General features: G+C 44.7%; 1 protein-coding gene across 1 annotated transcript; it reads left to right on the top strand.

Annotated features, from left to right (window-relative positions):
* The first annotated feature begins 748 nt into the window (after positions 1 to 748).
* Positions 749 to 21,040, top strand: FRZB (frizzled related protein). The gene is made up of 6 exons (XM_074594990.1): positions 749 to 1,329; positions 10,725 to 10,772; positions 15,822 to 15,887; positions 17,931 to 18,135; positions 18,372 to 18,435; positions 20,024 to 21,040. The coding sequence occupies exons 1-6, from the start codon at positions 876 to 878 to the stop codon at positions 20,132 to 20,134; spliced, it is 948 nt and encodes a 315-aa protein (XP_074451091.1). The 5' UTR covers positions 749 to 875; the 3' UTR covers positions 20,135 to 21,040.
* Positions 21,041 to 22,019: the final 979 nt, after the last annotated feature.

Raw genomic sequence — 22,019 nt, 5'->3', positions numbered from 1 at the left:
CCGCTGACACCACACTAAAACTAAACCAAACACATCATCACCCCGTTGCTTGATACCTTTATAACCAGGAAGGATTTATTCAGTTAATAAACGTTGGTTTGTTTATATCAAGGCTCTTCTTTCAGATCAAGTTGGGCTACCCTTTGTTGTGCCACTGCTCCGTAAACCTACTTAAACATCAATATATGGCTTTTTTTTTTTTTAACCTTCTAAAAAGAAAAATCCCCCCAGCCGCCCAGCTGAATCTGCCTCTTCTTCAAGCCTCTCAACGTTATTACAGGCTCTCCTCTGAAAGCGGTCACCCATCACCCCTTGGAGCAGACTTCTGGCACGTTTTCCTCCCCCCGGCGCGCCTCCCTGCCGAGCCGGGAGCGGCGGGCCCAAGCAGGCGTTTCCCAAGTGCCGTGCCGATGGATCTCCGGGTGCTTCACGTGAAACCACTGCATTTGTGTCCATGTCCGCAAAATGCGACGTTTATTAATTTCTTCCCGGAGAAAACGTCCGCCTCGCCGTGAGGGCGGGAAGAGTTTCTTTCTGGGTTGTTTTTTTTTTTTTTAACATAAAGAAAAAGAAGAAACATTCCCCTTCCCTCCCCGGGCTGCCCCCCGCCGGGGCTCTCCTTTGTTCGGGGGCGGAGCGGGGCGCCCCCGGCCCCGCGGGGGAGAAGCGGGGGGGGGGAGGCGGGTCCGCCGCGGCCACCCGTCCCTCCCCGTCCCGTCCCGTCCCGTCCCGTCCCGTCCCGTCGCGGGGGCGGAGGGGCCGGTCGGCGGGCGGAGCCCCCGCGGCAGCACCGCGGCCGCCGCCGCCGGAGGAGCCGCCCCCCGCGCCGAGGTCTGGCCGCTCGGCCCCTGGGCAGCGCCGTCGGGGCGGGCGGCATGTGGCGGGGGCTGCCGGTGCTGGCCCTGGCCGGGCTGCTGGTGCTGGGGCGGGCGCCGGCGGGGCGGGCGGCGGCCTGCGAGCCGGTGCGCATCCCGCTGTGCAAGCCGCTGCCCTGGAACATGACCAAGATGCCGAACCACCTGCACCACAGCACGCAGGCCAACGCCGTGCTGGCCATGGAGCAGTTCGAGGGGCTGCTGGGCACCAACTGCAGCCCCGACCTCCTCTTCTTCCTCTGCGCCATGTACGCGCCCATCTGCACCATCGACTTCCAGCACGAGCCCATCAAGCCCTGCAAGTCCGTCTGCGAGCGCGCGCGGGCCGGCTGCGAGCCCGTCCTCATCCGCTACCGCCACGCCTGGCCCGACAGCCTGGCCTGCGACGAGCTGCCGCTCTACGACCGCGGCGTCTGCATCTCCCCCGAGGCCATCGTCACCGCCGAGGGCGCCGGTGAGTCCGCGGGGACGGGGACGGGGACCGGGACCGGGACCCTCCGCTCCGCTGCGCTGCGCTCCCCGCCGCCCGCCCGCTCGCCAGGACAATGGGCGCCGGCCCCGCGGAGCCCTCTCTTTCCCCCGCTCTTTCGGACTTTTCTCCGAGTCTCTTTTCTTTCCCTCCGCTTTTTTTTCTTCCTCTTTCTTCTCTTTTTATTCCGCCTTGACCAGCCACGTCACTGCTGGGAGAAGTTTTGCTGTTGGGAAGAGAGGGCGTGTGACAAATGACAGCCCCGCCGTCCCGCTGGGGAGCGCCTCAGAGTGTGGAAGCGACAGCTCTCGTTTCACGCAAACGGGAAACGTTTCCCTACCCCGCTTTGCTTTTTCACGGGCAGCCTGTTGCGAAGGCAGAGCTACCCAGGAGACAGGAGCTCCTGCTTGTCCCCAGGCTGCCGGGTCCCGCAGAGCCCCTCCGTGCTCACCCCAGCCGCCTGCTCTCCCCAGAGCGGGCTGCTCCCCTCCTGTCAAGGCCGTCACCCACCCCGGGCAGAGGCAGAGGATTTTGGGCCAAGAGCCATCCCCAGAGGCACCCATGGCAGCTCCAGTGCGGCTCTGGTGGTACCTGCCCTGTTGGAGCCTCACGGCTCTCTCACCATGTCCCATTTCACCGGCTGTACTCGCTGTGGTCCCACAGGACGGCTGGCGCTGGGTGTCCGACTGCCGTCCGAGGGGAGCGGGGAGGCATGAGCATCTCCGGGTGGTTGGGTGAAGACTTCTGACCACTCAGGCCACCACGGTGCTGCAAACCTGCGGTTGCTCAGGGATGTGCTCTGTTAGGGGTGTGCTCCAGTCACAGCTACCTTTTGGGTCAGAGGAGGTAGCAGGGCACAGCTCAACGCGGTGAGCTGAGCGCCATAGAAATACTAAATTGAAGGAGTTATCGAATAGGAAATCAAAGTGAGCCAGTGGGTGGGTGTCACGAGTGAGCTTCAACCTTTATGAAATGACCCCAGTTTCTGCATTACTCAAAGAAAGCTGCTGGTGAAACCAAGCAACATTTCCCTGCTGCAGAGTCTCAGCGTCCGTGGGTCTGTGAGACCTCTCCATCGCAGGAGTGGGTGAGCAGAGCTGGGGGGGGAGCAGACAAGAGGGGTGGGCGGCTGAGGCAGAGCAGCACCCACGTGCCCTGTGGGTTCCTTGTGCTGCCCGCCAGCTCCTACAGTGCCCACAGCTGTAACGCCAGGTTTGGCATCTCCTGATGGGCATCTGCCATCTCTCCATCCTCCCCCAGCAGTGACCTGTGAAAGAAAGGCGGGTGAGTTTTTTTCATGCTATGCTCAGCACAGCGTTTGACTGCGCTTCTGTCCCATTACCAAATGCTTTATGTATCCCACTGCCAGCAATGCCAAACACTGTAACTCCTGTTTTCCTCTCCTAACGAAATCTCGTGCTTCGGTTTCCTGAGTGTGCTCCCCAGGTCAGCCTTCCAGGTAAGCTGCTCTCACCACTCCTCCCATTTATTTGTAGGCCAGCCTAACCCCGCTCTTTCTCTCACTCCACGGAATTACCCTCTTCACCTCTTGAAGTCTCAACTCAGTGACCATACCCTGATATCTCCAGTGGTTACTCCTGTTTCTCTCTAACGCTTGTAATTGTTCCTTTCCACCCTTCCTCCCCCCTGCAGTTGTCCCCAGCCCATGAACCCAACCATCTCTTTTTGCCCGCAGGTCCCTCGCTGTGGTGGTGGCGGCTCTCTGGGGGCCGCAGACCTGCTGGGATGGTTTGAGGAGCTGCGGTTTTGAACACCAAGCGCCTTTCTCCGCAGTGTTGAGGTGCTTTCAAAACCGCCTTAAAAATGGCTCCAAACTGAGCGAGACTTGGCAGGTCTGCAGCGATCTGAAAGCAATCGCATTCAAATCTGGAGGGAGGAAGTTTGGCTAAAATTGCCCCCGAGTTACCTATTTCTGAGGACCTCAGTAGTACAATAACCTCTTTGAGGGATTCCAGGGCTGGATCCATGAAAACTCTCTTTCAGCGAATGAGAACCTGATGACATTCTCATTTCTGGGCTGAAAATTTTGAACTGATGCATTATGCACCAGACTGAAAGAATCCTTCTTGAGGGAATAAAACTGCTCCTTTAGAAAGCAGAGTGGATTCCTGTTCTAGGAAGAGGTAAGGTGAACACTTCCAAATTCAATTCTTCAAATAAAGGATTGCAGCCAAGTAGAAGACACGAATAACCAAGTGCCTAATGGGGAGCGTGCAGAATACTTGCTCTCATTTTATCTCCTGAGCACTACCGCCCCTTGTGCTGTCTGTAAACGGCATCTAATAGAGCAGGCAGAAATATAAACCCATTTTCTCTTGTGTTTTTGTTGCAGAAGAGGGTGGGTTTTTTATTCCTCAGAAGTGAAATCTTGATTTTTTCCTTCCTTTTTTGCCTCCTGCAAAGTAACAGGATTCTACAGTTTCCTTTCCTCTCGAGGTCTCTGCATCATTACTCGTGTGTGGGGTTAGTGCATTTGTCTAGTCCCTTCCGTAAGGCAGCAGCCTGAAGGATGACACGGTCAGATGTTTGTCCTTATTAGCCCAGGAACAGGGTTCGGAAAGCCCGATTTCCATTCCTTTTCCAGTATTAGACCATACATCTTTCTTATGAGCACATGGTTCAGCTGGGCACAAGGGCTCTTCTGACCCTCAGGACACACTTTCTGTGGGTTGAGGCACCTGCAAGAGGCTGCAGCGGGTTAATATCGTGCCGGATCAGTTATCCTGTAGACGCTCATGAAAATTCCCTGTCACCATTAAAGTAATGGGTCTTGACTCTCATTTCAGTGATGACAAGTTGAAGATCGTTTGAAGTTCACTTGGTTTTTTTTTTTTTTTGGCTGACGTTGCAGCACAAGATGAGAAATTCCTCTCCAATCAGTTGTGTTCCCTGTGCCTAAGTAGACTGTGGCTGTTGCAAAACGTGGAGATACCGTGGTCAGTAAAATCTGTGCCAAATCCCAGTAGGAAGTTCACTTTTGGTTATTGAGGCACAGGTTATGAGTCCTCCACAAACGTCTTCTAGAACCTCTTTCCATGTGCAGCCCAGGTGGTAAGGACGATCTAGAGGCTTCCTCTTTGCAGGAATGAAGGAGGTGTTTGTGTCATTCTCATGATGTTCTTCAGGGCTGATTACAAGTTGAAGGGATGAAATCGCTGCTGCTGTGTCTGTGATGGAGAAGGCTGATAAGAACAGTAGAACTGCCTTCTTTAGGGCTCTGCGGACCCTATGGGCTTGTGCTGGTCTCCAAAACCTGAGTGTGTACCTGCTGTATACCACACTGCTGGTTTGGAGGTCTCAGGTCCCTCAAGGTACAGGGACAACCTTCAGATAAGCATCCTGTAGGAAACTTGTCTGTCTTGGTTTTTCATTATCTTTGGGAAACACCTGGGTTCCTTTACACCCATGCAGCAGAAGGATGCTCTGGGCATGGTGTGGGTGTTCTGGAGGCAGGTGTGATGCTGAATATTTTGGCTTTTTGTGAAGGATCTGACAAATCACAGTCCGGGCTGTAGGGTGAAAAAGCCTTCTGGCAATACGTAACATCCCGGATGGGAGATCAGTACCTGGTGATGTCTTCTGTGTCGTATGGCTTTTATCGTGCGTCCCAGTCCTGTGCTCTTTGGGGCTGAAGGTGGTTCTGCTCACAGACATTGGTACAAGCTCTCTTGCGTATGCAGGAGGTCCCATTCACGTGCTCCGTACGTTTCCTTCTCTGTGTGCATATGCCGACTTTTCCTCACGTCTGTCAGGTTATCTGCTTCCTTCGTTCAGCATCTTGTCAGATCTCCTTTAGTCTGTGAAGCAGCAAGAAGTGCAGATAGACAAAAAGCGTCTTGAATCTGAACTATCGATAGCGGGACCTGTCTTTAATTTTAAACACAATATATGACCAGCCTGACCACAGTCATTGCTGGTGTTGGGATTCTGACTCGGAAAAGTACTGAAGCGCCTGTGCTTGGCTGCTACTGTCTGGCAGATTGTTTATGTCTCAAGCGACGTGTTTATTCCTGTTTTGAAGAGGGAACTGGCAGTAAAAGGCGAGCACTGTGATGGGCACCATGTGTATCAGAGGACAGATCTGTCGGTTGGATTTCTGTCTCATCATATCTTATTTAAATAGAAAAAGAACTTGAAGGCATGTTGGGTTCATGAGACGTTGGAGAAAAGGGAAGTGTCATCACAGGGTATCAACCACGTGTAGTTAATGCCTGAACCGTTATGGGTGATTATCATAAGATGGCTGAGGAGAACTCTGAATCTCTTAAAAAAAATTATCACCTCTTAAACATGAAAGAAAATTAGAGATTATTCAAGTGATGGAGATGTGTTTTCTGAAATCGTCTGTGAACCCCTCATTTCTCTGTGTAGGCCAAGTCCTCTGTACCTGCCTGTCTGCCCAGGTGAGCTCAGAGTAGTCCCGTATGGGAATTTGGCATTGTATGCTTAAGAGAAAAGTGAGAGAGCCATTTCCCATGCTTGTTTTTTGTATGTTATTAACTTAATTTTCAAAACAGTGGTTTCCAAACTCCAGATCACCTTTGCTCTGTCTCAGACCTTGCACAGCGCTAGGTACGGTCGCCGAAATGCGCAGCGGCGTTAGGAGTGTCCCAGACTCTGCCACGGACGAGCAGTCGTGCCCCGGTTGTCATTTTAAATTGCTCAAAACTCAGAAGCAGCCTCAAATCTCAGTTAACAGAACAAAATCATTACAAACTTCAAGCCTTAAAGAAGAAAGGAAAAGTAAACAGGAGTATTTAAATCTTATTAATGAAGATACTGTTGATGGTGTTATACTCTCACTTCAGTTTGTCTGTCTTTGTAGGCTGGGTCCCCTAGAATGGCTTTTACGGTCTAAGTATCAAGTCGAGACCTAGGCTGTAAAAAGTCATCGAAACCCAGCAGGATTCATCACGTGGAATAATTCATTATGTGGAGCAGCCGTGCTCCATGTTGCAGGCTGCTCTGCGGCCTGGACTTCAAGCGATCTGTATCAAATTTTAACGAGGTTCCATTTTCCTATTACTTGGCTTCACTGTGCGTGTTTTTGCAATCAGATTAGCAAAGGTCCTCTCTGCGTTAAGACCTGAGGTAGATTACGAAGTCTGAATTCCTGCATATTTGGAGGTTTTTTAATCAATGGGGCTCACAGATGTCTCTGTCTGCAGAGAGTGCCCAAGCAGCAACCGCTCGCTGTGGTTTTGTTCTTTGGAGCTGGGCGTCTGGAATGGCTTCAGTAATAGCTGGGCCATATTCTTTAATTGCAGTGACAATCAGGATCGTGTTACTTTTGGCTGTTTCTCTGCCTTTTTTTTTTTTCCTTTTAAATTTAAACTGTGCTATAAGATGTTTGCTCAAAACTAAGTATTACCAAATTGTTTCCTTTTCCCAAACCTCTCATCCAAATCTGTGATCCAGGCATTGTTATTTTGTACACTTACTAGGCAAGTGGCATCTATTCTGCTCTCCTTGTTAGTGGTTTGGGTTTTTTACATAGTATCTCTCTGAAAAGCGCTTAATTAAAATGGCTTATTGGAAAAATCAGTTTGGATTTTTTTCCCCTGCTCTTAAACAAAATTTAGTAGGAAGCCTTTGGATTGGAGCTCTGGATAATGTTTCCTCTTTGGCAATCCTGCTAATCATCACTGACGGATACTTCTTTCAAAAAGATTGTTTTGCATAGAGAAAACTTGGCAGAGAGGTCGCCTCAGAAGAGAAGTGGAACAATAGGAAGTCAGTTGTTTATTTTTAAAAACAGCAAACGGCTGCTTTTTTTGTTGTTTTTTTTTTTTCTATCTGCATTATGGCTGGGGGTCTCAGCAGTGTGCGTCTCCTGATGGAGAGAGGTCTCTGCCCAGTAGACTGCTGGAGTCAGGGGATGGGATTTCGTGGTTCCTCGCGCCCACCTACGATCTTGTGAGTGGCTGGTGGCAGGGCTGGCCCAGACCCTTTTTCCTGTTGCTTCCCCGGTGGATGAGAAGGGACCAGGAGGTATGAGCTTGACCTGGGGCAGGCTCAGGGAGATGTGAAGCCTTTCCCGAGATGTGTTGTACAGTGATGGAGGTCTCTGGTCCCCTCCACAAGCCCGCGCTACTCTCCATCAGTAGGAAGTCCTCGTCCCTAAAGAAGCATGAGTGCGCCGGGAAAGATAAGCATCAATGCAAGGTCAGTACTTGCTGGCCCAAGCCCTCACAAGTAGGGAAATGCGTCACAAAGTGATATATCGGTACCTGTTCACTCCTCCTCTGCTCATTGACAGACACTGCCCTGACCACAGTTGCTGAGCACAGCGCGCCGGGCGCCGCAGCCTTCACCCAGTGCAGAAACGGGAGCCGTTTCCACTGATGGCTGCTCTGCGCACTCCGAATTGCTCGTGTGGCACAGCCGGCTGCTTCGCCAGATAGCCACAACCACTGGTTTGGGGTACAAGGACAAGTGACCTGGCGAATGAATGCAGAGTTGGGAAACGGGTTGAGGTTATGCTGTGTTGTAATTTGGTAAAAAAAAAAATAAGTCGTGTACTTAGGAGTGGAAGGGAGCATCTGGTGGAAAGCAGTTTAGTTCCGTGTTTGTTTGCAGGGCCCAGTTTATATTGGGCATATAGAGTGTTGACCACACATTGAGTGTTTGCATTGGTGTGAGTTTGAAGGACACTTCCTCAGCCCACAGACAACACGCATCCTACCCCCGAGTGTGGTCAGGGAAGGCTGTGAACCCCATACTGGGCTCTGGATTATGTTTAGTTGTAATTCCAGAGTGAATTGGACGTGGTTTGCTCAAACAGCATGAAACTGCTTGGATCAGCCCTTGGTTTAGGAAGGGAGAGTCCACTTCAGGGCTTCTTTTTCTTTCCATGGACTCTCCGTGGACGTGAAGATGGTAAGCATTTAACCTGATACTTCCCTTGCCTCCTCTGCTAATGAAAATTTTTTCTGCCCCTATAACAGTTTCGTTGGTGTAGGGAATGTGCTTTGGAGGTGTGAATGAACCGTCCCTTCATTCATAACTGAAGTACCTGTTTGCTAGGAGTTGTAGCTTGCTGCGCCACCTGAAGCACTAGAAAGAGTTGCCTTGGCCATGTGCAAAGCCAGCCAGCACGGAAGGCAACCTGAGAAGGTGGCCAAGGCAACGAAGGAGGCGGGCAGTGAACCTGGAGAGCTTTCTCTGCAGCGGTCTTGAATGCCCAGAGAGTGGTGAAACATCTCAGTCCAGTCTTTGGCACACAGAGAAGTAGAGCCACCTCGGAGAAGTAGAGCCACCTCTCCCTGGTTGGTGGCTGGGAGGTTTTGCAGACTTCGGTCTGCAAGGGGAGCAGATGGGGGGAGTACCAGACTATGGACCCAAGGGCTCTCTGTGCTGTGACCACGTCAGAAGGAGCTGCAGGTTTAAAGCCAAGCCCTGGCTAAATGAACAAGACAACAGTGGTTTGGCCCAGGAGAGGAGGAATGAGAAGAAATGTGGTCATCCTCTTACTTAACCATTTTCAAGAGGAAGACCATTTTAATTCCTCTCTTATCTTTCGTATCCTGTGTGTAATCCATGTAAGCACTTGATACAATGTAAAGTGGATTTAAATTTGATTAAGAATTTTTTTATTTTTTTATTTTTACCATATGCTATTGGTAGAGGTCATGATCTTCAATTGCCAGCTGATAACAATGCCTTTTTTAAAATTTGAGAATAGCTCAGGTGAATAATCAAAGTTAAACACATAAGTAAGAACTGGCGTGCGTAATCTGACTTATTACAAGGCAGCGTGGAGAAGCCTTACAGCTGCCGTGGAAGTGCATGATAACTGAAGACCAACCAGAAGTGAAGAAAAAACCCGTGAAAATGTTGGGTTTGTGCTATATACTGAGATACTGCGGTAGTTTGAAGCTTTCTTTGGAAGAAAATTAGCGTGATTTTTACTAGCAATATTGGATGTAGAAGGGCATCTATTCAATCCGTCTGTGCTATTTTCTATACCCTTTGCTCTTTACATTGGTAGGAATCCTTACTCCTGAAGTCTCAATTTTGTGAAGTTTGTTATTATGTTGGTAAGGGAATTAGCTGTTTTTCAGATTTACTCTTGCCCTGACTGTCATTTAGCCACAATCCCCTTTTATGTAAAGGAAGTTTCAAATTGCTATGAGAAGTATAAATATGCATTAAGGTGGAGATTTTTTTTTTTTTTTAAAGGAGGATGGCCAAATTAGAAGATTAACTAAGTAATGTTAGATCTCTTGTAAACAGGTATTTTAAATACATATTTGCGGAACTTGTGATTAAATAATTAAAAAAATTAAAATTTAGTCCACACATCTAAACCGTTCATCTATACGGAGTATCATCAGTGTCCTGGGCTGTGTTACAGCCAGATCCTTACAGCTTCAGCTGCGAGAGAGGAGCTTTTGTGACGTGGTCTTGTATACATTTGTCCTATATTGTAAAAGCAGTGGTGGTGTGTCCATGATAATGTGAGAATGTAAGAGAGGTGATGTTTGTATAATACCAGCTTCCGGAGTTGAAAAAGCTGTGTAAACTTTGGGGCATGCAAACTTAAAGAAGGGCCTTTTATTTGAAACCTCATTTATTTTTCCATTTTATGTGTCATTGTAATAAAGTATACTGCCTCTCTCCCAAATCGTGTTTCTCTTGCATTTATTTTTTTCTGAGCTTGTACAGTGTTATATGAATTAACATACTCGTTTTTCATGATTTAGTATATGTATAAATCCATCAAATTGTGTGATTTAATAAACAGGTTTGAAATGACATGTTTTACTAATGTGGGACACATTCCACTCACGAATGTGTCTAAAAGCAGTTCTTTGGGCATAGTGCCTTTTTCCCTTCTGTTCCTTATCTGTCCTTCAAACTAATCAGAATGTTTTTAAACTGAGGGGAAGGGGAAGGTCTGAAACATTTGTTTTGGCATTTGCTTCAATGATATGATTGTGGTTGGTTGGTTTGATTTCCTCAGTGACCAAAAAAACAAACCAAAAGTAATTTCTCCTTCATCATCTAATTAAATGCAAACAGTACATGTACTTTTTGTAGGTGCTTGTAAATTCGTGCCATAAATTTCCATCCTCGTCCTAAACCTGCCAGTGTGTGCACCGGTAGAAATGGGATATTTAATCTGCTTCGGCATTTAACATGACGTGCTGGATTCAGGTCAAGTTCAGTTAAGAAACTGTGTCAACTTTTAACAGGCTGGCCTGTAGGACATTACGATCTGTTAGTTGATTAAGTTATTAAGTTTTAGTATACTAAATAATAGAGAAAGAGACTAAGCATTGTAATGTTGGTGTATTGAAATAATCTAATATTAAAAATACTAACATTTCTTTACATATTTTACGAATCTGTGACAGATTTCCCTATGGATTCTAATAATGGCAACTGTAGAGGCGCCAGCATTGGTGAGTACGCTTTTATAAAACTGTGTAATAAGCTATAGTCTTTCAAATCCTTTTAATACTTAATAAAGTAAGAGGGGTACTAAGTGATGCATAAATACTCTGTCTTGTCTGGGAATCCTGTAGGTGTCCCGTGAGCAGGTGGGATTTGGGGCTGGTCAGCCTGTTGACCTCTCAGGGTACAACTCAGTTGACCCTTTAGCGTGTCTTTTTAGCACTCATCTCTTTTGCTTTCGTCAGGGCAAAATTTCTATCAGATCCAGAGGGCTGTGCTGATTTCATTAAAAGTTTTGTCTCAAACAGTGAGAATGATCGTTAAGTGGATTTTCACTGTGCAAAACCAGTGAAGATAATGGTTCATTCTGATTTTAAAGTTTGCACATTGGACTCGGCACTCTTTGTAGATAATGGCAAAGCTCCTGTTAACCTGAGGAGATTGAGGCTGTGACCTTCCGAGCTTGGTTTTATTCCAGCAGGTCCCCTGTTGCTTTTTATTTTTGCTTTGTTTTTGCTGGAGCTGAGTAAACCCCCTTGAGTGTTACCACGAGTCATAGGCAATGCAAAGAAGCAAAGCCCAGGTTGGGAGCTAATGGATGACAGAAATGTCAATTTGTTGCTCAAGCAAGCCAATGACTACAGGTTTCCTTGAATTCTGTTGTGATTCCTTCAGAAGTTTTCCTCTTAGGGGCTTGTCAAGAAGGTGACACTTGGAAACCTAGCGTTGGCCATCATGTCTCTCCTTCTCCAGAGGTGGTGATGAGCTGTAGTGTGCACTGATGCTCAGTTTATTAACGTAAACACCTAAGTATGGCTGTGGAACATAAAATTAGATACCTACATAAAACTGGATAGCTTCAGCATTCATCTCTGTGACTAAATTGTAGAAAGGTATTAATAATGCCCAGCTTATAATACAGTTTTAAAATGCAGTCAGTAGGTCCCAACGTGAAGGCAGCTATGTAGGTGCAAAATGTTATTTAAATCGCAGTGTACGTTCTTTAGAAAGCCAGCTACAATTAGAAAAACCCAATAAAAGTAAGCCCCTTAATAAGCTTCACTTTAATTGCCGAGAGTATGGTACCATGTTCTGAAAGACTTTCTAAAGATTTTTATTACTAATGTTAGTATCTTCTTAGTTTTAAGCCATTTTCAATTGTGTGGCATTGAGAAAGTGTGGATTTCGTGCTCTACAGTGACTGTACAGAGCATACAAGCTTCACTTTGAGTATGGAAGTAAAGCTGGATAACTTCAACGTCACCTTATATCAAAAATATCAAACATATCTTTAGCGCAGCCTGTCCTTAGGGACGTTGACAGCATGTAATACCAGTAAGTGACCCTGCAGCGGAAGAGAAAAGAGTAAGATTCAATTATACTGTTGCTGTCATGATGCTTTTCAGCTAGTAAAAGCCAAACCAGAGATAAAAAAAAAATACAAAAAATGGGGTGAAGATGCACAGAAAAATTGCTGATGAAAAGGAAGGGTAATGTTTTTATCATTGCGTTTTGCTGTACGAACACAATTTCTGGTTCAATGCGCTACACCTGTTTCAACTGACAAACACAGTTTAGCCACCTAAAAAGCTACGTTCAGTAAAGTAAATTTGTAATGTTGCCATTGTAAATAGGTTTTGGGGTGTTTTTTTGGTTTTGTTTGGGTTTTTTTGTTTTTTCAAGTAGCAACCTGATGTGTTTTAAAAAATCCGGGATTAGGCACTGTGGTTTCTAGAGCATATTGCACGTGGATGTGTACAGCTGGAGTGAGCAGCGCTCATGGGTCGCCCCTCTTCAAGGCACCTTTTATCCTTGGCAGTGCACACTGAGTCTGCTTAGGGGGGACGTTTTTTACCTCTCTTGGCAGTAAACTGCGTTGTTGTCTTCTTCATCAGGTGCTTTTCAGGTCACTTAGAAAATTTTCCAGAGGTTTTTTTTATCCCTAATTTATCAGGGAAGCATTTTCCAGGTTTGAGTGCTTGTACCAATCAATAGTCAGTCAGGTATTAGGTTGTGCACGCACGTGTATTTGAGATGGCACATTTCTTGATAGCAGTCCATGGGGAAAACGCTTTTCCCATGTAGTCCATTGAATTCAGCATTTGCAGGGGCAAGTTTTCAAAGGTATAGATTTTGGGATTTTGTTAGTCCTATATTAACTAGTATTAAAAAAAAATATTTAATGGCAAAGTTAGCTGAAATCTCAGTCGAAACTGGCGCGAGCCTCTACTGCCTGTCTGCGTGCTTGGGGTATAACATTGTTGTGGTCCCAGAGCTCTTCTGGTAATTCTGGCAGCTTCAGAGGAGACTGTCACGTAAGATGAGACTCTCCCTCAGCATCAAGAGATGCAGTATGTTTTTGTGGCCACCTTTTGTGGGTGTTCCCACTCCAACTTTGCAAGAAACATGCATCAATCAAGTGTGTGTTCTCTAACACTCACGTTGGGCTTCCTTTGAAAGTCACTGTAAGAGAAACTGGGAGAAATTAATCAATTTTAGCTCTGCGACTGACTTTCTAGCTAGCCTTGGCAAGTGACTGTGTTAGTTTCTGCATCTCTAAAGAGCAGTTAGAAATAATGCAGCATTTTGTAAAGGTCCTTGAAATGTAAATTTGAAAAGCACTGGATGACTAGGAGGTATCCTTCATTAAGAACATGGACAGGTCTATAATTTGTTTCAAGAACAAGACTAGTAAAACATATTCCTCAAATTAATAAAATAAAAATCCAATACCATCTTAAAATTGAGGGAAATGTGAGGCTATGTGTTCTTGTCCTGTAATTCAGATTATTTTTGCTATTTGCGCCACAGGCAAAGTACTGTAGAACAGGAGAACGTTAAAGGGTAAAGCTTGTTGGACATGAACACTGAGATGCCTGCGTGAGTGTGGGTCATAGGAGCACATCTTTCATGGCCTGTATTGAGGCAGATTATAAAATGGGCCATAATTTGACCTAAAGTATGCAAGAGCTCCCACAGGCAGAAGGGAAGCCAAAAATCACTTCCCTTCTCTGCCTTTATTATTTTAGCACAGTCTTGTACAAAAGCCGAAGTCTGTAGGACTCTATATATAGATTCCTGAGGATGTGTTTGAAATTCAAGGAAACAATATCCTCTTCTTTTGAAATGTTCTCCTCTTTCCTGTATTTTTTTTTTCACTACAAAAAAATCTTTCAATAGAAAATAAATAATGATTTGAGAAGTCCATAACCATATGATGCCATCTCCTTTTTTTTTTTGATATGAAGAAATCTTACATAGCAAATAAAAGTTCTTTTTCAGACTCTTCACATTGGATTTAACCAAATCACTAGCTGTATGCATTGTTATTTTAGAACTGTGGTATATCAAATCGGGCTGCATTAAGTCAACTTCCACTTTAATGCCAAGTCAAATGTCAAAATACATGACCACGTGTACCTATTACTGGGACCTGCTGGTTGCAGTGGGTGCCGTGGTGGGCTTGGAGGGGGAGATACCAGTCAGCTGGGCTTGGCCATGCAACTCCACCAAACTCCACTTGCACACTCGCTTGAAGTCATCAATATTTGCATTTGAACAATCAGCCATGAAATATTGGTGGTGAATGCATGAGTCTGGGGCTTCAGCGCCAGCACTCCCTGGGCACTAATAACTGTGTTTTTACCCCGTTACTGTTCCCAGCTCTCTGGAAGCTGCACCACTGGAAGTGCTGCTCTGATGGTGCTTATTTGTATTGTCTTTTGAATTATTACCATAAGGGCTAATAATTTCCTTATTTTAATTAAACCTGAGGTTCTGGGTCATAATTTTATACAGAAGACCCAGACAGCAGTGTGGCTCTGTGGTCTACATTTGTTATTATGTGTGTACCAATTCCACCTGTGTGGCACGGGCTTAAATTATACTCGGGTCTGGTGAGCCATGGCATAGATTTATCAGAAGGGCGGTGGCAGCTTTTCCAGGCAGCTCTGCTAACCGTATTTTTGAGATGTCTTTTTTGTTTTGTTTTGTTGCAGAATCGGTAAGATCAAATGCAAACGTGCCAGTGGTTAATATTCTCCAAGTAGTGCTCTAAAATCTCCCATCTAGGTCAGTCCTGTGTAGAGCGTGAAGCCGTTGGGTTGACACCCCAACCAAGTCTCCTAAAGGCCAGTCTCCAGCCAAAAGCCGTTTGCTCAAGGCTGGCTTTATTAATTGAGGGAGAGGCCAGAGCAGGATCAAAGGTGACACTAAACGCTTGCAGTTATCAAGTGAAGCCCTTCAGCCTCTTAATCTTCAACTTAATTTTAAACTCAATCTTAAACTTGGTCTCTCTTAAACCTCCTATCAGACGCCACTGAAGAAACATGGTTGAAGTTTGATTTTTGTCAGGACCATCCCAGCAGAGTTCAGAGCTGGGAGCCACGTGCCGCTTCATCCCACCACCCTCCGACGAGCTTCGTCTGTTGACTGTAGCTCTTAAATGTCTTTGAGAATTAGCCACAAAAATCGCCTTCCTTATGGCAAGCGCACGCCAGCCAGAATATACAAATGTGTTAAACTGAGCTGAGACGTGTAGTCTCCAATCAGATGTGAAACCGTGCCCTGTCATAGTATTTTCCTTCTGTGTCTGTATAACAGTCTATGATTAAAGGTGCAGAAAGGAGGAGTGAGTGTAGTACAAGAGAGAATGGCATTGTGAGGATATGGAATTGCAGCACTTGTGAGCACAGAAGAGACTAAAATCAAAGCTTGAATTGGCTTAAAATGGAAAATTTTGTCACTTCAGACTCCAAGTCCATTTACCTTTGTTGTTGTGAGGTTGGTTGTTTGTTTGCTGTGCTTTTGTTTTGATTTGTTTTTTTAATTTCAGCATGTCAAGTTCACACATAGAAACCTTTGAGATCTCACAGACAGTTCCACAACAGCTTCCATGAGAGCCGACCAGGAATGCCCCGTGGTTTTAATATTTAACGTGCCTGTAATAAACAAGTCAATTCAGTGAAATTTTCGTTAGGTGTGAGCTTGGGGTTTCAGGAAGATTGTCACTGAACGTGTGCTCTTTTCTTTCTAAATGAAATTTTCTGGTTTTGTAGAGCGCTGCAAATGCAAGCCTATAAAAGCTACCCAGAAGACCTATCTACGCAACAATTATAACTACGGTAAGGACAGCTGTGTGGATGGCTCCTGGTATTTCTAAAGGCTACAGTAAGGGGAAGGTTTTCATTAAAAAAACCTATGGGCCCAATTACTGATGGTTAATCCATTAGTACTTGTTACAGAAGGAAGATGTGGCCTGAAACATTTCCAAATTCAAACCCGAGAGTGCTTGTAGAGGGATGGAGTATGTTAGTACAAGACCGTCTGCGTTGACGCTGAGTGTTATTTCGGTGTCGGCACGGGCATCTGGGGTTCGTGCACTTCTTTGGTGTGACAAGTGATGTGACAAAAAATGACGTCGTGGGCTGCTATGCCTGAACTGCTTTGATTTCCAGCTCTGAGATGCTCCGCTTTTGCAGGAAATGATGTTTTTACTAACTTTCATGCCTACAAACTCACCATGGGTTCTAACAGGCATACTACATTCTTTCCTTCTCACATATCGAAGCCAGCAACGAGTCTCTTGCCAGCTGTGTTCTGCTGTCAGTAACACCTGTAAAAGTACACGGTGTCCATATATTGTCTTCTCTTGTCCAGATTGTCCTGGTCTTCAGGCATATCACAGGTCCAGGCTGCTACTTTTCTTCATACTGTTTTTTTTTTTAAAGCAAATTAAGCTGATGAAGTCCGTGAATATGTATCACAGGAGTCGAAGAGCTGGGCCTATCCTTTTTCCCATTAATCAAGTGAATAGCCTTAGGCTCATTGAACCTAAAGACTTCATTTAAATGGTAGTAATGGCATAATATTTATTAATAATTATGCATTTATACAACTATTGTCAGATAAATTTCTTTTAACAATAAATCCTATTAAAAGCTCAAAAATTATAATTCTATTCAGCCAAACATTGTTGGGTTTTTTTAGGTGGCTGGTCAGTTTTATGTAGTTTTGGTGGATTTGTTTGGGAAATCTTTCCAGAGCGACTGTTCTGTAGTGGGTACCACATCTGTGTGTGGTAGAGAGTCACTGAGAGTGCTACCACCTATCTTTTCAAGCTTTTGAAATTAAAGAGGTTTCAAAATGCATTTGAATGAACGCCAAACTAAAGGAAGATTTTGTTTTGAAATCTTAAAGAGATTTTAAGGAAGTGGATCACTTGGCGTAAATTGTGTATGTTAAATGCACAAGTTATTAATTGTTAGCAGCTATATTTAATGTGGCTGCAAAACGTGGTGGCTGGTTGTCTTTATGGGCAATGCATGTGAAGGGAGGAGATGGGTAAGTCCCTGGTTTTCTCTCTTCCATACTACCTTTTTTACATAGGCTAGAAGAAATTGGGAATCCGGGAAGGGGACTCTTGTTTGCAAGCTGTGAAAGAGGTGGCATTCTCTAGAGCATGACCTCTGGATTGGCTTTCCATTTGCATGTGGTATCAGTTCACTGGTCACCATGAGAGAAACGAAAAGTGTTGCCTTTGAAAGGCTACTCTTCCTCCCATGCAACTTAGAGGGTGAGGGAGGACACAATTAGACAGGTCATCGGGTCAAGATCAGGAGTGTTTGGAGTTCATAAAGAGCAGAGCAGATTGGTGCTGGGTCACTGGAGAGAGAATAAAAAAGGTAAGGGCCTGTCAGGCAGAAGAAGTAGTGATACAAGAAGTTTTAACGCATATTCGCATTTCGTGAAAGGTCGAGAGTGACAAATTAAGTTCGGTCATCTGTACTGCAAGTAGTCAAAGAGGGAGCAGTTACAGCTTGAGCTGTAGAGAGCACACAAGGAATGAATCAAATATATAAAGTGGAAAGGGTGAAGAAGAAGGGATGTTAAAAATTAAGCCCAACTTAAACAGGATGCAAATCAAATTGGTACAGAACTCCTGCTTGTGACCATACTGTTTGGAGATACACTGGGCTACCTGGACCCTCTTGGTGGAAGATGAAGTAATGAAGTGAAGATATGGGGGCAGGGACATTGCTGGAGTTCAGCTGAGCTTTTGATAATGGGCCATGCAACAGACTAATCCTAGAGGTCACCAAGAACGGCTCGGGGGTGACCTGCATTGTCTGCTGCTGCTAACTACACTCTTTCTGATGCTTTCCCAGTCATTCGGGCTAAAGTGAAGGAGGTGAAGACTAAATGTCATGATGTCACTGCGGTAGTGGAAGTAAAGGAGATCCTAAAGTCTTCCCTGGTGAACATCCCAAAGGACACTGTAAACCTTCACACAAACTCTGGCTGCCTGTGCCCACCACTTAGCGCCAATGAAGAGTACATCATTATGGGCTACGAAGATGAGGAGCGCTCCAGGTAGCTCTTTCTGCATTGTCCTTGGGGCATATTTGTTGTTATTTGTTCCCCTGCCTGTAAAGCTGAACTCCAGAGCCACCAGCTGTGGGAAACTTGGGTGATTCTCTGCACATCTCCTTAATGGTTTTCGGGGGGGACAAGGCTCTCTGCAGGCAGAGATCTTAGTCTTTCATGTGTTGGGTTGTGTAGCTTGTGCATGCCTGTTGGTGGAGTAACTGGGTGTCTCTGTTGTGAAGGTTACTCTTGGTGGAAGGCTCCATAGCCGAGAAATGGAAGGATCGTCTTGGTAAAAAAGTAAAGGTAAGAAAACATCTCACCAAAAGTCAAGTGTTGCAGATAGCATGAAACATCTACCTAATACACATGCTGACCCCTGTTAATTAATATCAAGTATCAAAAATTAACTTTGTCTGTTATTTGCTATATTACTTATAAATGCATGCTGAATGAGCTAAAGGGATATGTTGAGCTACCCCAAAGTACACCAGTGTAGCAGCAATCAAAACCTCCATCTTAAAAAAACAAACAGTAGGAGTGTTTTAACTCCGTAGGCAAACTGCACTCTGCAACACACGCCTGCTTAATTTGGATGTGATACTAATTAAAAAAAAAAAAAAGAGGGCTTTACAAATGTTTTCCAGAATAAGTCAGAACTATACTTTTCAGATTTAATAGTCTTCGAATACAGTTCTCTTACCAAATTGTGTGGATTAGCAGCTATTTTAAATTGACCTTCCTGGCTTAGATGAGGGAGGTGCATGATAATGAAGTCATGTCACAGCAAATTGGAAGCAATGAGCTCAAATGCGAGCAACATATGAAAATATATTCTAATGTTTTCTAATTTAAATGTGTTCTAATACCTTCCAAGTTGTGGAAGGATTGCGTTGTTATGTTTTGATGCACTGCAAAGCATCAGTTATTTCAATGCTGTTAGGAGTGTCATTTTACACAGAATGTTCTTATTTTGACTCAGTTTCTCAGTGCTAGATTTAACATGATCGTTGTGCCTGTGCAAACCAGTCTCCTCTTCCATTTGACACTTTCTTCAACAGCCTTAATGGTGACTGGCAGGAAAATACTCTGCTGATTACAAATGCAAGTTTTTCTGTGCACCTTTGTCACATCCACAGAGATTACACGAGTGAAAAGATACGGGGATCTTACTCCAAGTTAATGTTTGATTTGTCAGAGCCTTATGAAATCCAGTGCCGCAGAGCAAATACCATGATACTGCTGTGTGCTGAGTTCTTCTTAGTTCCAGTTCTTGGGTGACAGTATCATTTGTTGGGTTTTTTTTGGGAACTGATTTATTTTCTGACGCATTGCCCCGTGGCCCATGACCCGCTGCCTCTGCCCTCACGTCCTGTGGCTGCTGAGGAACGTGCCACGCCACCATGCGCTTCTCAGCGCAGTTGCCTTTTCCAAGACCACCATCAGTTGTACCGTCTATATTTATTACGTCTTTTTGTACTGTGGTTGCTATTACCTGGAAAAGTAAAAATAAGTAAATAACAATAACCAATATTAATAAAAATCATTTGACTGTTTTTTCATCCTGCTTCCCCCAGAGATCGCACAGATAGCTTCGTTTACATGCTATTATTTAGAAGGTGAGATGCTTTTCTGCTGAAGCCAGTTTTGCCTTGTATCAGCCCTTTCATTCACAGAGGCTACAAGAAAGCGAGCAAATGGTTTTTCTCCTTAAAGTGACTTTTACTGATAACCTCACATTCCACCATTTGAGCCCAACACAGTGTAATGTGGTAGGAAACAGCGATGGCTTTTATATTTTGCTGCTGTTTGTGAACAGATGCAGTTGTTTTACAAGTGACTTGCATCTTCTCTTGTAATCTCTTTTGTAATGTCTTTGCCTTTTGATACGCAGCGCTGGGATCAGAAACTCCGCCACATTGGGAAGGCGAAGGGAGAGCCCGGACACAGCGACTCGTCTCCGAAGCCCGGCAAACCCAGCAGTGCCCGACAAGCACGTAGTTAGATGTGGGACGCCCTACGTTGACATGCAGTGGACTATCTACCAAGACTTCATTGTTGAAGCAGCAAAGGAGAAATTGCACTATTGCACGTTATATTCTATTGTTTACTACAAAATAATGTTTTAGCTTATATTAGTTTTTATTCTCCCTCTTGTTTTCTGCCTTTTTTTTTTTTGGATGTGTGCAAGCTCTGGAAATATATATATTTTTTTCTGTTACTAAGAACTGTAGAAAACTGCCCTTATGAGATGGGGAGAGAGAAGGACATGCTGAATTTACCATTTTATCTCCTGAATTTTCTTAGGGAGAAAATCCTGATGCGAGCAGGAATGAGATCTGGCAAAGACCATCGCTTAAAGTCATGACTCGCACCGGTTTCCCCCTTTCACTTTTCTTGGTCACTGTTTGCTGAAACTCGTTGTGTCGGGGGGAGGTTGTTGATCTATTTTTAAGTGGGTACATTTTTATTCTGAGATATATAAAGAAATGATGTTAAGAGAGCTGTTTTAATCAGTACGCCTTTGTTAAGTTTTCTTCCTCATAAACAAACCACTTGCGTAAGCCAAAGTCTAACTTAAAATATTTCCTGCGACAAACACAGTGCGCTTGTACACAGGAGACCTGGGTTTTCCAGCTCTCTGGACCTTGCAGGAAAGGTTGTCTAGCTCTGTTACCGCAGGGTGTAATGTATAATATACTTCTTCTCTTATAATGGCAGTTTTTTCCCCTTTTCTTCCTTTTCTCTGCTGAGTTGTAGGAGTAGACTGACTTACCAGGCCTGCTTCTCAGTACAGGTCTGCACTTTATCCTTTTGATTTTGTGGTGTTATTCTTCAATCTGTGCCTCATAAACAACTGTTCAATGCTCAGTAAAATATGTCCAATAAAAGAATTGTAGTTGTCAACACAGACCTTATCTGACTTTTGAATCAACGTCGTATTTTTTATATTACTGTTCAAAATATAAAAAGAAATAAAAGTTCATTTTTGTGCTTTTATAGAATTCTTTGCAGATAGTGCCAACGTATTTGAAATTATCTTCTGTCTTCCTATTCTCTCACGCTCAAAATAAATTAAAATGGGGTAAATAAAAGGACAGTCCTCTTTGCTGTAGTCTGTAGGGGAACCCACTCTACCTAAGATGCAAACGGCTGTTGTGTTCTCAGCTGTCAGCATTGTCTTAAGTGTGCATTAGGGCTGCCTTGGGTTAAGAAAACACCGGTGCAGCTGTTAATACGATGTTAATATGATGATAATAAGTAAACACAGAAGTATTTGGGAATATTTGTAACAATGCTCTTTTAAGATTTCGGTTAATAACCAGAGGGAGATCTTGGAGCAGGTTTTCCATTGGGCTGGATACCAAGCCGGTTGAAACATAGAACTGTTTCCTGCAACACTCTGAATCTTTTTTTTTTTCCTTTTTTTTTTTACATGAAAAATAAAGGGGGAGTCTAGAGGCAAGGCTGGCTCTGAAGGCTAGCAGTGGAATATTACGGCTCCAGCTAGTTCAGTGTTTGCTCGGGGGACGGCACAGGCAGGCTTAGAAGCCGCGGAAAGACTTTCAAAGAGGAAGCTGAATTAGAAAAGTAAGAATCATTTAAACAACAACAAATGGTGCTTCCGTTCTCTACTCTGCTGCCTGGTTCCTGTGTTTTCCAGCCACGCTACCAGCAAGGGGTCTCTGCCTGTGGTGGTCACAGTAGGCATGGCAAGGTGAACATCATCGCCGGAGCAGCAAGTCCTATGAAGCCCATTGTCAATCATAATTAATTATTGGACTTTGGACTTTTAATTTATTTAAAGAACTCAGCGAATAGGAGGCAGTTAATGTGAGAAGGAAAATCTGCTGCACAAAAAGCCAAGAAAACCAAACTTCTGAGTAACT

The sequence above is a fragment of the Larus michahellis genome, chromosome 7 (genome assembly GCF_964199755.1).
Source record: "Larus michahellis chromosome 7, bLarMic1.1, whole genome shotgun sequence".
NCBI lineage: Eukaryota > Metazoa > Chordata > Aves > Charadriiformes > Laridae > Larus > Larus michahellis.
The sequence above is the reverse complement of the archived record's forward strand: the minus strand, read 5'-3'. Positions and strand labels throughout refer to the sequence as shown.

What these genes read in the sequence shown, in the direction of transcription:
- FRZB (XM_074594990.1), top strand. Translation starts at nt 876, where the DNA reads ATGTGGCGGGGGCTGCCGGTGCTGGCCCTGGCCGGGCTGCTGGTGCTG. An exon ending in CGTCACCGCCGAGGGCGCCG is followed by an intron (nt 1,330 to 10,724) that starts GTGAGTCCGCGG and finishes AATCTGTGACAG; the next exon opens with ATTTCCCTATGGATTCTAAT. An exon ending in GAAGATGAGGAGCGCTCCAG is followed by an intron (nt 18,136 to 18,371) that starts GTAGCTCTTTCT and finishes TCTGTTGTGAAG; the next exon opens with GTTACTCTTGGTGGAAGGCT.